General features: G+C 42.8%; 1 protein-coding gene across 3 annotated transcripts in view; it reads right to left on the reverse strand.

The window, feature by feature from the left end:
* ZNF280D (zinc finger protein 280D) overlaps positions 1 to 16724 on the reverse strand; it is a 420194-nt gene that overhangs the window by 227749 nt on the left and 175721 nt on the right. For all 3 annotated transcript variants that reach the window (XM_053717512.1, XM_053717510.1, XM_053717511.1), the window contains 3 exons: positions 6929 to 7102; positions 6733 to 6842; positions 6366 to 6595 (listed from right to left, as the gene is read on the reverse strand). In XM_053717512.1, the coding sequence (XP_053573487.1) occupies positions 6366 to 6595; positions 6733 to 6842; positions 6929 to 7102 (514 nt within the window). The remainder of the gene's footprint in view (positions 1 to 6365; positions 6596 to 6732; positions 6843 to 6928; positions 7103 to 16724) is intronic.

The raw sequence follows: 16724 nt of genomic DNA on the forward strand, positions 1-16724 counted from the left end.
AAGTATACATACATGACATTATATCGGTATGGCAGGATTTTCTCATCAATTCCATTGTCAGAAAATAAAAACTGCTACATACCTCTATGCAGATTCATCTGCCCGCTGTCCCCTGATCTGAAGTTTACCTCTCCTCAGATGGCCGAGAAACAGCAATATGATCTTAACTACTCCGGCTAAAATCATAACAAAAACTCTGGTAGATTCTTCCTCAAACTCTGCCAGAGAGATAATAACACACTCCGGTGCTATTTTAAAATAACAAACTTTTGATTGAAGATATAAAACTAAGTATAATCACCATAGTCCTCTCACACATCCTATCTAGTCGTTGGGTGCAAGAGAATGACTGGGAGTGACGTAGAGGGGAGGAGCTATATGCAGCTCTGCTGGGTGAATCCTCTTGCACTTACTGTTGGGGAGGAGTAATATCCCAGAAGTAATGATGACCCGTGGACTGATCACACTTAACAGAAGAAATAGCAACCAAAAATAAAACTTTCCAAGATAACAACTTAATATCTATGGAATGCATAGTTTCAAACAGAACCCCTTGAAGAACTTTAAGAACTAAATTCAAACTCCAAGGAGGAGCAATAGGTCTAAACACAGGCCTGATCCTAGTCAGAGCCTGACAAAAGGATTGAACATCCGGAATATCTGCCAGACGTTTGTGTAACAAAATAGATAAAGCAGAAATCTGTCCCTTTAAGGAACTTGCTGATAACACCTTCTCCAATCCTTCTTGGAGAAAGGACAAAATCCTAGTAATCCTAATCTTACTCCATGATTAACGCTTGGATTCTCACCAATAAAGATATTTACGCTATATATTAAGATAAATCTTTCTAGTAACAGGCTTACGTGCCTAAATCAAGGTATCAATGACAGAATCAGAGAACCCTCGCTTAGATAAAAATCAAGCGTTCAATCTCCAAGCAGTCAGCTGTAGAGAAATTAGATTCGGATGATGGAAGGTTCCCTGAATGAGAAGGTCCTGCCTCAATGGAAGCTTCCACGGTGGCAGAGATGACATGTCCACCAGATTCACATACCAAGTCCTGCGAGGCCACGCAGGAGCGATGAGAATCACTGAAGCCCTCTCCTGTTTGATCCGAGCAATCACCCGGGGAAGGAGAGCAAACGGTGGAAACACATAAGCTAGGTTGAACGACCAAGGCACTGCCAAGGCATCTATCAGTTCGGCCTGAGGATCCTTGGACCTGGATCCATATCCCAGGTGCTTGGCATTCTGACAAGATGCCATAAGATCCAGCTCCGGCCTGCCCCATCTGAGAATCAGGGTGGCAAAGACCTCCGGATGGAATTCCCTTTCCCCTGGATGAAACGTCTGTCTGCTCAAAAAATCCGCTTCCCAGTTGTCTACTCCTAGGATGTAGATTGCTGACAGATAACAAGAGTGAGTCTCCGCCCACCGAATTATCTTGGATACTTCTGTCATCGCTAGAGAACTCCTTGTTCCTCCCTGATGATTGATGTAAGCCACAGTCGTGATATTGTCCGACTGAAATCAGATGAATTTTGCCGAAGCCAACTGAGGCCAAGCCTGAAGAGCATTGAATATTGCCCTCAACTCCAGAATATTGATTGGAAGTAGAGACTCCGACCAAGTCCACACACCCTGAGCCTTCAGGGAATTCCAGACTGCACCCCATCCTAGTAGACTGGCGTCCGTTGTCACTATCACCCATGAGGGTCTGCAAAAGCACGTCCCTTGGGACAGATGATCCTGCGACAACCACCAAAGAAGAGAGTCTCTTGTCTCCTGATCCAGATCTATCTGAGGAGACAAATTTGCATAATCTCCATTTCACTGTCTGAGCATGCACAGTTGTAGAGGTCTGAGATGAAAACGAGCAAACGGAATAATGTCCATTGCCGCCACCATCAATCCAATTACCTCCATGCACTGAGCCACTGATGGCCGAGGATTGGACTGAAGGGATCAGCATGCATTCAGAATCTTTAACTTTCTGACTTCCGTCAAGAAGATTTTCATGGATATAGAGTCTATTAGAGTTCCCAGGAAAGGAACCCTTGTTTGTGGAATTAGTAAACTCTTTTCTAGATTCACCTTCCACCCATGAGTCCTTAGAAAGGCTAGAACCATGTCGATATGAGACTGTCAGCTGATAAGACGACGCCTGGATCAGAATATCGTCCAGATAAGGCGCCACTGCAATGCCCCGCGGCCTGAGAACCGCCAGCAGAGACCATAGAACTTTTGTGAAAATCCTGGGTGCCGTGGCCAGTCCGAAAGGAAGGGCCACAAACTGAAAATGTTTGTCCAGAGAGGCAAACCTCAGGAACGTGTGATGATCTCTGTGGATAGGAATATGAAGATATGCATCCTTTAAGTCCACGGTAGTCATATATTGACCCTCCTGGATCAATCGAAGATATGTCCGAAAAGTCTCCATCTTGAAGGATGGAACACTGAGAAACTTGTTTAGACTCTTGAGATCTAAAATGGGTCGGAACGTTCCCTCTTTTTTGGGAACCACGAAAAGATTTGAGTAAAACCCCTGCCCCTGTTCCTGTATTGGAACGGGACAAATTACTCTCATAGTGGAGAGGTCTTTAACACAACGTAAGAACGCCTCTCTTTTTATCTGGTCTACAGACAATCGTGAAATAAGAAACCTTCCCCTTGGGAAGGAATTTTTGAACTCCAAATGATACTCTTGGGGCACGATGTCTAGTGTCCAGGGATCCTGAACGTCTCTTATCCAAGCCTGGACAAAGAGAGAAAGTCTGCCCCCTATTAGATCCGGTGCCGGATCGGGGGCCGCCCCTTCATGCTGTCTTGGGAGCAGCAGCGGGCTTCTTGGGTTGTTTACCCTTGTTCCAAGCCTGGTTGGGTCTCCAGGTGAGCTTGGCTTGAGGATAATTCCCTTCCTGTTTAGCGGAAGAGGAAGGGGGGACTCCTTTGAAATTACGAAAGGAACGAAAATTACTTTGTCGTCCCCTTATCTTAGATGCCTTATCTTGAGGGAGGAGGTGACCCTTACCTCCCGTAATGTCAGAAATGATTTCTTTCAAGTCAGGCCCGAATAGAGTCTTTCCCTTGAAAGGAATAGCCAAAAGCTTGGATTTAGAGGACACATCCGCAGACCAAGATTTCAACCATAGGGCTCTCTGTGCTAAGATGGAGAATCCCAAACTCTTAGCCGCCAATTTGGTGACCTGAAAGGCAGCATCCGTAATAAAAGAATTATCCAGCTTAAGGGCCTTAATTCTATCTTGTATTTCCTCCAAGGAAGTCTCAGTCCTAAGAGACTCTTCTAGAGCTTCAAACCAAAAAGCAGCCGCAGTCGTGACTGTTACAATGCAGACCGCTGGTTGCAATAAAAACCCTTGATGAACAGAGTTTTTTGAGAAGACCCTCCAACTTCTTATCCATGGGGTCTTTGAAAGCACAACTGTCCTCGATAGGAATAGTCGTACGCTTTGCCAGAGTAGAGATAGCGCCCTCCACCTTAGGGACCGTCTGCCAAGAGTCCCGGACGGTGTCAGCTATAGGGTACATTTTCTTAAAAATAGGAAAGGGAGAGAATGGGATACCCGGTCTTCCCCATTCCCTAGTAACAAAAACATCGGAATAAGAAGGGACCTCAAAGTATTTGTCCATCTTACACAGTTTCTCTGGTGGGACCACAATAGAGTCAGTCATCCACTATTGATTCCCTTCTGTAGCTCTTCTACATATGTATTTGGTAACGGTATGGGAAGCGTTTGTAGCAGATATAAAAATCTAGGTAGTATATTCATCTGGATCATATTTATTCTTCCTAACCACGAGATTTTCTTTTTAAATCACAATGATAATTCATTAGTACCTGTTTTTTTAAAGTTCCCATAATTTAGTTGGAACATTTCCTTACTAGTTCTTGCTAGGTATACCCCTAAATACTTCAGGGCATCTACTTCTTTGAAGGGCAAATTTGCTATACTATAGATTGATGTTTTTGAATCCATGTTTATATTTAGAGCCTCTGATGTGTTAGTATTTACCATAAAATTAGAATAAGAGCCATAGACCCTAAGTATCCTCACAAATTCTTCTACTGAAGTAGATGGTTCAGACAGGGTCAGGAGGATGTCATCTGCGAACAGAGATAATTTATATTCGCTACTGCCTACCTTGATCCCCTTTGTCTTTTTATTTTGTCTAATGTGTATGGCCAAAATTTCTATACATAGGCCAAATAATGTCGGCGAAAGAGGGCACCCTTGTCTTGTGCCATTTGATATATTAAATGCACTGGAGATATTACCATTGATCTTTATTTTTGCTGAGGGAGAAGTATATAGGGCCATTATTCTTTTTATCAATTTATGTCCAAAAGTATAGCTCTCTAATATTTTCTCCATAAAAATCCAACTGACCCGATCGAGAACATCCTATTGCGGCATAAGGAACATAATTCAGAGGGCTGGATTACCCAAGCCTCCTCAGAATATACACAGGTATCAAATTCTGGAGGGATCCCCCTCTAGAATAACAGAATCCTTCAAAACTCGTCTACATCAAATTATAGAACAACTGGCACCTTATACCCCCAATGGCTGGGGCACTCACCACCTCCTATGACCCAGACAGATAGAGAAGATGCTCCTCTCCGCAGACACCCGGTCAGGAATCGGAGGCAGGGAAAAAAACGTGACCACTCCCGGTCACATGGTGCTCATGCAGGACCTGGCCCTGCTAAGGAAAAAGCACACCATCTAAAGAAACTAACAAGACTACTTAAAACTCCAGTCCCATTTCGAAGAGTACTACCCTCAATAAGGAACTACTCCGTATCTTCTGACACTTCTTTGCCAACCTTCTGTAATGAAAGCCAAAGAATGGGGGATAAGGGAAGTGGGGGAGGTATTTAAGCCTTTGGCTGGGGTGTATTTGCCTCTTCCTGGTGGCCAGGTTCTGTATTTCCCACAAGTAAGGAATGAAGCCATAGACTCTCCTCATATTAAGAAGGAAATACATTTAAACCCATAATCAACTGTACATAGCTTTAAATATAAATATAAAGATGTGCAATATATACGTGCAATATATTATACAATGCTTATGTTAATTCATGAATTAAACTCCCACATCAAAATATATAGGGCCTGATTACAAGTGGAGCACTAAATATTAAAGTAATTTTGGTCTCTATAAACAGTAACCCTTAAGCTTTCTTTTACAGTCCTGAAAGAGGTATTCACTTTACCACTAGTGAAAGGTTGAGGGACAGATTAGGCATTATCAGTTTAAAGAAACTGGAAAGAATTATATTTAAACCCATAATCAACAGTAAATTGTACAAACGCCCACATCAAAATATCTAGGGCTAGATTACAAGTGGAGCGCTTAATATCGCTTTCATGAAAGCGATATTTGTGCTCCACTGTGTAATACCAGAGCACGCTAATGTTCGCTGGTATTACAAGTACACAGCAAAAGCGAGCGTGACCTTACGTTTGCATTGCTGGGGAGCATTGAGCACGCTTCCATAGGCGACTATGGAAGCCTTGGTCTGATGCCGTCAGACGCAGCAAAGGGGGTAAGTAGTGCAGCGATGGCAACTATTTAGTATATAAGCATATACATATATATTTACAGGGAACACACAATTCCCATAGCATGCAATGTAAAGACACTTTGAAATAGCGGCCAAGCTCTGCCCACTAATGACATCACAATCTGAGTTGCATTTATACACTCTGCTGAATAGCACTGACAGTCTGTTGAATCAAATTAGTGAGTTTTTTGTAACTAGTAAAGCCTTTAATGCAGCCCAGATTGCGATGTCATCAGTGGGCAGAGCTTGGCAGACAGTGACCAGAAACAAAAGTAATTTTAAAATAACTTGTTTTACTGTTACTGCTGCATGATATGGAATGGGTGCAGGAGGATATTTGCAGCTTAATCTAAAGTAAGATGACTAAGGTGTAGAATGTCCCTTTAAAATGAAAACAAAGGCACTTTTAGAAGGCCATAGAGAGGATGTGCAGATCATGCATTATTGAAAAAAGATTTATATTACATTTATTGGTCTGAATATAAGGCAATGATTACATGACCTTTGAAACTCAAAGATGATCTCACAAAACAAATCAGAGAACAAATGTGCTCTTAAAAAATTATAATTCACACTGGATCACAGTTAACCTATACAAATATATTATAACCTTAAAATGTATTTTAAAAGGCCCAAATGAGCTAGGTTTACAAGTCAGTGCACATTTTTGTCCATATATTATTTGGACACAGAAAGGAGTCATGAAGCTCCAGTAGAGCAGTTTTGCAGTCCTGTTTTGCAACCATAAATTTAAGACCAGTAATGCGGACATACCTTACATTGTTCTTAAGAACCTTCTGGCAGCTGAAACATTTGAAAGTGGTGTGTGTTTTCTGCTCCTTTTGCACAAGCTGAAGGTCTCCCTCATGCTTTCCATAATAGAAGTCACTAACTAACATGATTAGCTTTCCTTTCTCCATTTCCTCTACAATCTCTTGAGAGCCTTTTGTTTCAATGCACATTACTCCAAGGAAAAAGTTCTGTAATTTATCTGGACAACAAAACTGTAAAAAAATATATATATGTTGGTAATTTTGGTAAGCTTGGTGTAGAATAGATACAAAAGAAACACTATATGCATTTAAAAGAGGAAATGGAGAAAACAAATTAAAGAACGGAAAAAAACATTTTTGCACTTCACCTTCATGTGTCTTTTCATTGGCTCCAAAAGGTTAAATAATATATTGCACTTGGGGCATGCTCTTGGAAATGATGTTCCATTTTTCCCCTGTGTAGGTGTGGAAGTAGTACCTACAAAAAATAAGATTGATGAAGATCATAAAAACTTTCCACAAAAATGATTGATATATATATGAGGAAATTATTTATGTAATTACCTTTCAAAGGAGGATTTTGTGATGGAGTTGGTGGTTTTGGCTTTACTGGTGATAATGTAGTAGCTGATCGGCTTTCACTTTCACTTTCATTATTTTTTGGCTTTTTTGGTGAAATGTGAACCTCAGGAGCAGCAGGGCGTTTTTCTATAGATACAATGTCACTGCGACAGAGAGCTGTTTAACGATTAAAAATAAAAACATTTGTTAAATGGTGTGTGTATGTACAGTATGTAAAGTGAAAGTGGAGAAGAAAATGAATAGAGAGTAGAGAGAAGAAAAAATAGAGAATATATATGAGAGAGGAGAAAGAGTGTAAAGAGAAGATATTGCCTGAGAGAGAAGGGAGAGGGTAAAAAGAGGCAATTGAAGGGAGAGAGTGGAGTGGAGAGTGGAGAAAGAGTTAAGAAGGGAGAGATGATATCTATTAAAAAAATAAATAAAAAAAAAACTCCAGGTCTGCTATAACCTTCCATGACTGTCAGCACTCTGCATTCCCTCAGTTTAACAACTTCCTTTTTTCTATCCAGCTGTTGTCTGCCCCAGAACTCCTAGTTGATGTTGCCAACTGCTGTGCACTTATTTTTGTTAATGTATTACTGTATGTAGCATTATTTAATTTGTTATGATAGAAAAAAACATAATTTATGCTTACCTGATAAATTCCTTTCTTCTGTAGTGTGATCAGTCCACGGGTCATCATTACTTCTGGGATATTAACTCCTCCCCAACAGGAAGTGCAAGAGGATTCACCCAGCAGAGCTGCATATAGCTCCTCCCCTCTACGTCACTCCCAGTCATTCGACCAAGGACCAACGAGAAAGGAAAAGCCAAGGGTGAAGTGGTGACTGGAGTATAAATTAAAAAATATTTACCTGCCTTAAAACAGGGCGGGCAGTGGACTGATCACACTACAGAAGAAAGGAATTTATCAGGTAAGCATAAATTATGTTTTCTTCTGTTAAGTGTGATCAGTCCACGGGTCATCATTACTTCTGGGATACCAATACCAAAGCAAAATTACACGGATGACGGGAGGGATAGGCAGGCTCTTTATACAGAAGGAACCACTGCCTGAAGAACCTTTCTCCCAAAAATAGCCTCCGATGAAGCAAAAGTGTCAAATTTGTAAAATTTGGAAAAAGTATGAAGCGAAGACCAAGTTGCAGCCTTGCAAATCTGTTCAACAGAGGCCTCATTCTTAAAGGCCCAAGTAGAAGCCACAGCTCTAGTGGAATGAGCTGTAATCCATTCAGGAGGCTGCTGTCCAGCAGTCTCATAAGCTAAACGAATTATGCTACGAAGCCAAAAAGAAAGAACGGTAGCAGAAGCTTTTTGACCTCTCCTCTGCCCAGAGTAAACGACAAACAGAGAAGACGTTTGTCGAAATTCCTTAGTTGCCTGTAAGTAAAATTTTAGAGCACGGACTACATCCAGGTTGTGCAGTAGATGTTCCTTCTTCGAAGAAGGATTTGGGCATAAAGAAGGAACAACAATCTCTTGATTGATATTCCTGTTAGTAACTACCTTAGGTAAGAACCCAGGTTTAGTACGCAGAACTACCTTATCCGAATGAAAAATCAAATAAGGAGAATCACAATGTAAGGCTGATAACTCAGAGACTCTTCGAGCCGAGGAAATAGCCATTAAAAATAGAACTTTCCAAGATAACAACTTTATATCAATGGAATGAAGGGGTTCAAACGGAACGCCCTGTAAAACATTAAGAACAAGGTTTAAACTCCATGGTGGAGCAACCGTTTTAAACACAGGCTTAATCCTGGCCAAAGCCTGACAAAAAGCCTGGACGTCAGGAACTTCTGACAGACGTTTGTGTAACAGAATGGACAGAGCTGAGATCTGTCCCTTTAATGAACTAGCGGATAAACCCTTTTCTAAACCTTCTTGTAGAAAAGACAATATCCTAGGAATCCTAACCTTACTCCAAGAGTAACCTTTGGATTCACACCAATATAGGTATTTACGCCATATCTTATGGTAAATCTTTCTGGTAACAGGTTTCCTAGCCTGTATTAAGGTATCAATAACTGACTCAGAAAACCCACGTCTTGATAAAATCAAGCGTTCAATTTCCAAGCAGTCAGCTTCAGAGAAGTTAGACTTTGATGTTTGAAGGGACCCTGTATCAGAAGGTCCTGTTTCAGAGGTAGAGACCAAGGTGGACAGGATGACATGTTCACCAGATCTGCATACCAAGTCCTGCGTGGCCACGCAGGTGCTATTAGAATCACTGATGCTCTCTCTTGTTTGATTCTGGCAATCAATCGAGGAAGCATCGGGAAGGGTGGAAACACGTAAGCCATCCTGAAATCCCAAGGTGCTGTCAGGGCATCTATCAGGACTGCTTCTGGATCCCTGGATCTGGACCCATAACGAGGAAGCTTGGCGTTCTGTCGAGACGCCATGAGATCTATCTCTGGTTTGCCCCAACGTCGAAGTATTTGGGCAAAGACCTCCGGATGAAGTTCCCACTCCCCCGGATGAAAAGTCTGACGACTTAAGAAATCCGCCTCCCAGTTCTCCACTCCCGGGATGTGGATTGCTGACAGGTGGCAAGAGTGAGACTCTGCCCAGCGAATTATCTTTGATACTTCCATCATAGCTAGGGAGCTTTGTGTCCCTCCCTGATGGTTGATGTAAGCTACAGTCGTGATGTTGTCCGACTGAAACCTGATGAAACTCCGCGTTGTCAACTGGGGCCAAGCCAGGAGGGCATTGAGAACTGCTCTCAATTCCAGAATGTTTATTGGCAGGAGACTCTCCTCCTGACTCCATTGTCCCTGAGCCTTCAGAGAATTCCAGACGGCACCCCAACCTAGAAGGCTGGCGTCTGTTGTTACAATTGTCCAGTCTGGTCTGCTGAATGGCATCCCCCTGGACAGATGTGGCCGAGAAAGCCACCAAAGAAGAGAATTTCTGGTCTCTTGATCCAGATTCAGAGAAGGGGATAAATCTGAGTAATCCCCATTCCACTGACTTAGCATGCACAGTTGCAGTGGTCTGAGGTGTAGGCGTGCAAAGGGTACTATGTCCATTGCCGCTACCATTAAGCCGATTACCTCCATGCATTGAGCCACTGACGGGTGTTGAATGGAATGAAGGGTGCGGCAAGCACTTTGAAGTCTTGTTAACCTGTCCTCTGTCAGGTAAATCTTCATTTTTACAGAATCTATAAGAGTCCCCAGGAAGGGAACTCTTGTGAGTGGAACGAGTGAACTTTTCTTTTCGTTCACCTTCCATCCATGTGACCTTAGAAATGCCAGTACTAACTCTGTATGAGACTTGGCAGTTTGAAAGCTTGAAGCTTGAATCAGAATGTCGTCTAGGTATGGAGCTACCGAGATTCCCCGCGGTCTTAGTACCGCCAGAAGAGCACCCAGAACCTTTGTGAAGATTCTTGGAGCTGTAGCCAATCCGAATGGAAGAGCTACAAACTGGTAATGCCTGTCTAGGAAGGCAAACCTTAGGTACCGGTAATGATCTTTGTGAATCGGTATGTGAAGGTAAGCATCCTTTAAATCTACAGTGGTCATGTACTGACCCTCTTGGATCATAGGTAAAATTGTCCGAATAGTCTCCATCTTGAACGATGGAACTCTTAGGAACTTGTTTAGGATCTTTAAGTCCAGGATTGGTCTGAAAGTTCCCTCTTTTTTGGGAACCACAAACAGATTTGAGTAAAACCCCTGTCCCTGTTCCGATCGTGGAACTGGGTGGATTACTCCCATTAACAAGAGCTCTTGTACGCAGCGTAGAAACGCCTCTTTCTTTGTCTGGATTGTTGACAACCTTGACAGATGAAATCTCTCTCTTGGAGGAGAGTATTTGAAGTCCAGAAGGTATCCCTGAGATATTATTTCTAGCGCCCAGGGATCCTGGACATCTCTTGCCCAAGCCTGGGCGAAGAGAGAAAGCCTGCCCCCCACTAGATCCGATCCCGGATCGGGGGCCCTCAATTCATGCCGTTTTAGGGGCAGCAGTAGGTTTCCTGGTCTGCTTGCCCTTGTTCCAGGACTGGTTAGGTTTCCAGCCTTGTCTGTAGCGAGCAACAGCTCCTTCCTGTTTTGGTGCAGAGGAAGTTGATGCTGCTCCTGCTTTGAAATTACGAAAGGAACGAAAATTAGACTGTCTAGTCTTAGTTTTGGCTTTGTCCTAAGGCAGGGCATGGCCTTTACCTCCTGTAATGTCAGCGATAATCTCTTTCAACCCGGGCCCGAATAAGGTCTGCCCTTTGAAAGGTATATTAAGCAATTTAGACTTAGAAGTAACATCAGCTGACCAGGATTTTAGCCACAGCGCCCTGCGTGCCTGAATGGCGAATCCTGAATTCTTCGCCGTAAGTTTAGTTAGATGTACTACGACCTCCGAAATGAATGAATTAGCTAGTTTAAGGACTCTAAGCCTGTCCGTAATGTCGTCCAGAGTAGCTGAACTAATGTTCTCTTCCAGAGACTCAATCCAGAACGCCGCTGCAGCCGTGATCGGCGCAATGCATGCAAGGGGTTGCAATATAAAACCTTATTGAACAAACATTTTCTTAAGGTAACCCTCTAATTTTTTATCCATTGGATCTGAAAAAGCACAGCTATCCTCCACCGGGATAGTGGTACGCTTAGCTAAAGTAGAAACTGCTCCCTCTACCTTAGGGACCGCTTGCCATAAGTCCCGTGTGGTGGCGTCTATTGGAAACATTTTTCGAAATATCGGAGGGGGTGAGAACGGCACACCGGGTCTATCCCACTCATTAGAAACAATTTCAGTAATTCTCTTAGGTATAGGAAAAACCTCAGTACTCGTCGGTACCGCAAAATATTTATTCAACCTACACATTTTCTCTGGTATTGCAACTGTGTTACAATCATTCAGAGCCGCTAACACCTCCCCTAGTAATACACGGAGGTTTTCCAGTTTAAATTTAAAATTTGAAATATCTGAATCCAGTCTGTTTGGATCAGAACCGTCACCCACAGGATGAAGTTCTCCGTCCTCATGTTCTGCAACCTGTGACGCAGTATCTGACATGGCCCTAATATTATCAGCGCACTCTGTTCTCACCCCAGAGTGATCACGCTTACCTCTTAGTTCTGGTAATTTAGCCAAAACTTCAGTCATAACAGAAGCCATATCCTGTAATGTGATTTGTAATGGCCGGCCAGATGTACTCGGCGCTACAATATCACGCACCTCCCGAGCGGGAGATGCAGGTACTGGCACGTGAGGCGAGTTAGTCGGCATAACTCTCCCCTCGTTGTTTGGTGAAATTTGTTCAATTTGTACAGATTGACTTTTATTTAAAGTAGCATCAATACAGTTAGTACATAAATTTCTATTGGGCTCCACTTTGGCATTGCAACAAATGACACAGGTATCTTCCTCTGAATCAGACATGTTTAACACACTAGCAAATAAACTTGCAACTTAGAATACAATTCAATTAGAATAATATTAAAAACGTACTGTGCCTTTAAGAAGCACAGAAAATCTATGACAGTTGAAAATTAATAAATTTGAAACAGTTATAGCCTCAATCCTCAAACAACACAACTTTAGCAAAGGTTTAATCCCAATAGCAAAGATAACAAATTCTGAAAGCAGGAAACAATTACAGAATAAACGTTTTTTATCACAGTCAACTATAATTCTCACAGCTCTGCTGAGAGAAATTACCTCCCTCAAAATAAGTTTGAAGACCCCTGAGTTCTGTAGAGATGAACCGGATCATGCAGGAAATACAATGAGCTGCTGACTGAAATAACTGATGCATAGAAAAGGCGCCAAAAAACGGCCCTTCCCCCTCACACACAAAATGAGAGAGAACAGAAACTGTCAGAAAAAGATTAAGCAACTGCCAAGTGGGAAAATGGTGCCCAAACATTTATTCACTCAGTACCTCAGCAAATGAAAACGATTTTACATTCCAGCAAAAACGTTAAACATAATTTCTAGTTATTAAACAGCTTAATGTACTTCTTACAGTGTAATTCTAGTGAAGTACCATTCCCCAGAATACTGAAGTGTAAAGTATACATACATGACATTATATCGGTATGGCAGGATTTTCTCATCAATTCCATTGTCAGAAAATAAAAGCTGCTACATACCTCTATGCAGATTCATCTGCCCGCTGTCCCCTGATCTGAAGTTTACCTCTCCTCAGATGGCCAAGAAACAGCAATATGATCTTAACTACTCCGGCTAAAATCATAGCAAAAACTCTGGTAGATTCTTCGTCAAACTCTGCCAGAGAGGTAATAACACACTCCGGTGCTATTTTAAAATAACAAACTTTTGATTGAAGATATAAAACTAAGTATAATCACCATAGCCCTCTCACACCTCCTATCTAGTCGTTGGGTGCAAGAGAATGACTGGGAGTGACGTAGAGGGGAGGAGCTATATGCAGCTCTGCTGGGTGAATCCTCTTGCACTTCCTGTTGGGGAGGAGTTAATATCCCAGAAGTAATGATGACCCGTGGACTGATCACACTTAACAGAAGAAAAAAATAATATTACAAAAACATAATTTATGCTTACCTGATAAATTTATTTCTCTTGTAGTGTATCCAGTCCACGGATCATCCATTACTTATGGGATATTCTCCTTCCCAACAGGAAGTTGCAAGAGGATCACCCACAGCAGAGCTGCTATATAGCTCCTCCCCTAACTGTCATATCCAGTCATTCGACCGAAAACAAACAGAGAAAGGAGAAACCATAGGGTGCAGTGGTGACTGTAGTTTAATTAAAATTTAGACCTGCCTTAAAAAGACAGGGCGGGCCGTGGACTGGATACACTACAAGAGAAAAAAATTTATCAGGTAAGCATAAATTATGTTTTCTCTTGTTAAGTGTATCCAGTCCACGGATCATCCATTACTTATGGGATACCAATACCAAAGCTAAAGTACACGGATGATGGGAGGGACAAGGCAGGATTAAGCAGAAGGAACCACTGCCTGAAGAACCTTTCTCCCAAAAACAGCCTCCGAAGAAGCAAAAGTATCAAATTTGTAAAATTTGGAAAAAGTGTGAAGCGAAGACAAAGTCGCGGCCTTGCAAATCTGTTCAACAGAGGCCTCATTTTTAAAGGCCCAGGTGGAAGCCACAGCTCTAGTAGAATGAGCTATAATCCTTTCAGGGGGCTGCTGTCCAGCAGTCTCATAGGCTAGGTGTCTTATGCTCCGAAGCCAAAAGGAAAGAGAGGTTGCCGAAGCTTTTTGACCTCTCCTCTGTCCAGAGTAAACGACAAACAGGGTAGATGTTTGACGAAAATCTTTAGTAGCTTGTAAGTAAAACTTCAAGGAACGGACTACGTCCAGATTATGTAAAAGACGTTCCTCCTTCTTTGAAGAAGGATTAGGACACAATGATGGAACAACAATCTCTTGATTGATATTCTTGTTAGAAACCACCTTAGGTAAAAACCCAGGTTTGGTACGCAGGACTACCTTATCTGCATGAAAAATCAGATAAGGAGAATCACATTGTAAGGCAGATAGCTCAGAGACTCTCCGAGCCGAGGAAATAGCCATCAAAAACAGAACTTTCCAAGATAAAAGTTTAATATCAATGGAATGAAGGGGTTCCAACGGAACTCCTTGAAGAACTTTAAGAACCAAGTTTAAGCTCCACGGGGGAGCAACAGGTTTAAACACAGGCTTAATTCTAACCAAAGCCTGGCAAAATGCCTGGACGTCTGGAACCTCTGCCAGACGCTTGTGCAAAAGAATAGACAGAGCAGAAATCTGTCCCTTTAAAGAACTAGCTGATAATCCTTTGTCCAAGCCCTCTTGGAGAAAAGACAATATTCTAGGAATCCTAACCTTACTCCATGAGTAATTCTTGGATTCACACCAATAAAGATATTTACTCCATATCTTGTGGTAGATTTTCCTGGTAACAGGCTTTCGTGCCTGTATTAAAGTATCAATGACTGACTCGGAGAAGCCACGCTTTGATAGAATCAAGCGTTCAATCTCCATGCAGTCAGATGATTGAAAGGACCTTGTATCAGAAGGTCCTGTCTTAGAGGCAGAGTCCATGATGGAAAGGATGACATGTCCACTAGGTCTGCATACCAAGTCCTGCGTGGCCACGCAGGTGCTATCAGAATCACCGATGCTCTCTCCTGTTTGATTTTGGCAATCAGTTGAGGGAGCAGAGGAAACGGTGGAAACACATAAGCCAGGTTGAAGCACCAAGGCGCTGCTAGTGCATCTATCAGCGTCGCTTCTGGGTCCCTGGACCTGGATCCGTAACAAGGAAGCTTGGCGTTCTGGCGAGACGTCATGAGATCCAACTCTGGTTTGCCCCAACGATGAATCAACTGAGCTCCCACTCCCCCGGATGGAAAGTCTGACGACTTAGAAAATCCGCCTCCCAGTTCTCCACGCCTGGGATATGGATTGCTGACAAGTGGCAAGAGTGGTACTCTGCCCAGCGAATTATATTTGAGACTTCTAACATCGCTAGGGAACTCCTGGTTCCCCCTAGATGGTTGATGTAAGCCACAGTCGTGATGTTGTCCGACTGAAATCTGATGAACCTCAGTGTTGCTAACTGAGGCCAAGCCAGAAGAGCATTGAATATCGTTCTTAACTCCAGAATATTTATTGGAAGGAGTTTCTCCTCCTGAGTCCACGATCCCTGTGCCTTCAGGGAATTCCAGACTGCACCCCAACCTAGAAGGCTGGCATCTGTTGTTACAATTGTCCAATCTGGCCTACGAAAGGTCATACCCTTGGACAGGTGTACCCGAGATAACCACCAGAGAAGAGAATCTCTGGTCTCTTGATTCAGATTTAGTAGAGGGGACAAATCTGTGTAATCCCCATTCCACTGACTCAGCATGCATAATTGCAGCAGTTTGAGATGAAGGCGCGCAAATGGCACTATGTCCATTTCCGCTACCATTAAGCCGATTACCTCCATACACTGAGCTACCAAAGGGCGCGGAATGGAGTGAAGAACACAGCAAGCATTTAGAAGTTTTGATAACCTGGACTCCGTCAGGTAAATTTTCATTTCTACAGAATCTATAAGAGTCCCTAAGAAGGAGACTCCTGTGAGTGGGGATAGAGAACTCTTTTCCTCGTTCACTTTCCACCCGTGCGACCTCAGAAATGCCAGAACTATCTCTGTATGAGACTTGGCAACTTGAAAGCTTGACGCCTGTATCAGGATGTGGTCTAGACACGGAGCCACCGCTATGCCTTGCGGTCTTAGAACCGCCAGAAGTGAGCCCAGAACCTTTGTAAAGATTCTCGGGGCTGTAGCCAACCCGAAGGGAAGAGCTACATATTGGTAATGCCTGTCTAGAAAGGCAAACCTTAGAAACCGATGATGATCTTTGTGAATCGGTATGTAAAGGTAGGCATCCTTTAAGTCCACTGTGGTCATGTACTGACCTTCTTGGATCATGGGTAGGATGGTCCGAATAGTTTCCATTTTGAAAGATGGAACTCTGAGGAATTTGTTTAAGATCTTTAGATCCAAAATTGGTCTGAAGGTTCCCTCTTTTTTGGGAACCACAAACAGATTCGAATAAAAACCCTGTCCTTGTTCCGTTCGCGGAACTGGATGGATAACTCCCATAACTAGGAGGTCTTGCACACAGCGTAGGAATGCCTCTTTCTTTATCTGATTTGCAGATAGCCTTGAAAGATGAAATCTCCCTTGTGGAGGGGAAGCTTTGAAGTCCAGAAGATATCCCTGAGATATGATCTCCAACGCCCAGGGATCCTGAACATCTCTTGCCCACGCCTGGGCGAAGAGAGAA

This window comes from Bombina bombina, chromosome 6 (assembly GCF_027579735.1).
Source record: "Bombina bombina isolate aBomBom1 chromosome 6, aBomBom1.pri, whole genome shotgun sequence".
In the NCBI taxonomy this organism is placed as follows: Eukaryota; Metazoa; Chordata; class Amphibia; order Anura; family Bombinatoridae; genus Bombina; species Bombina bombina.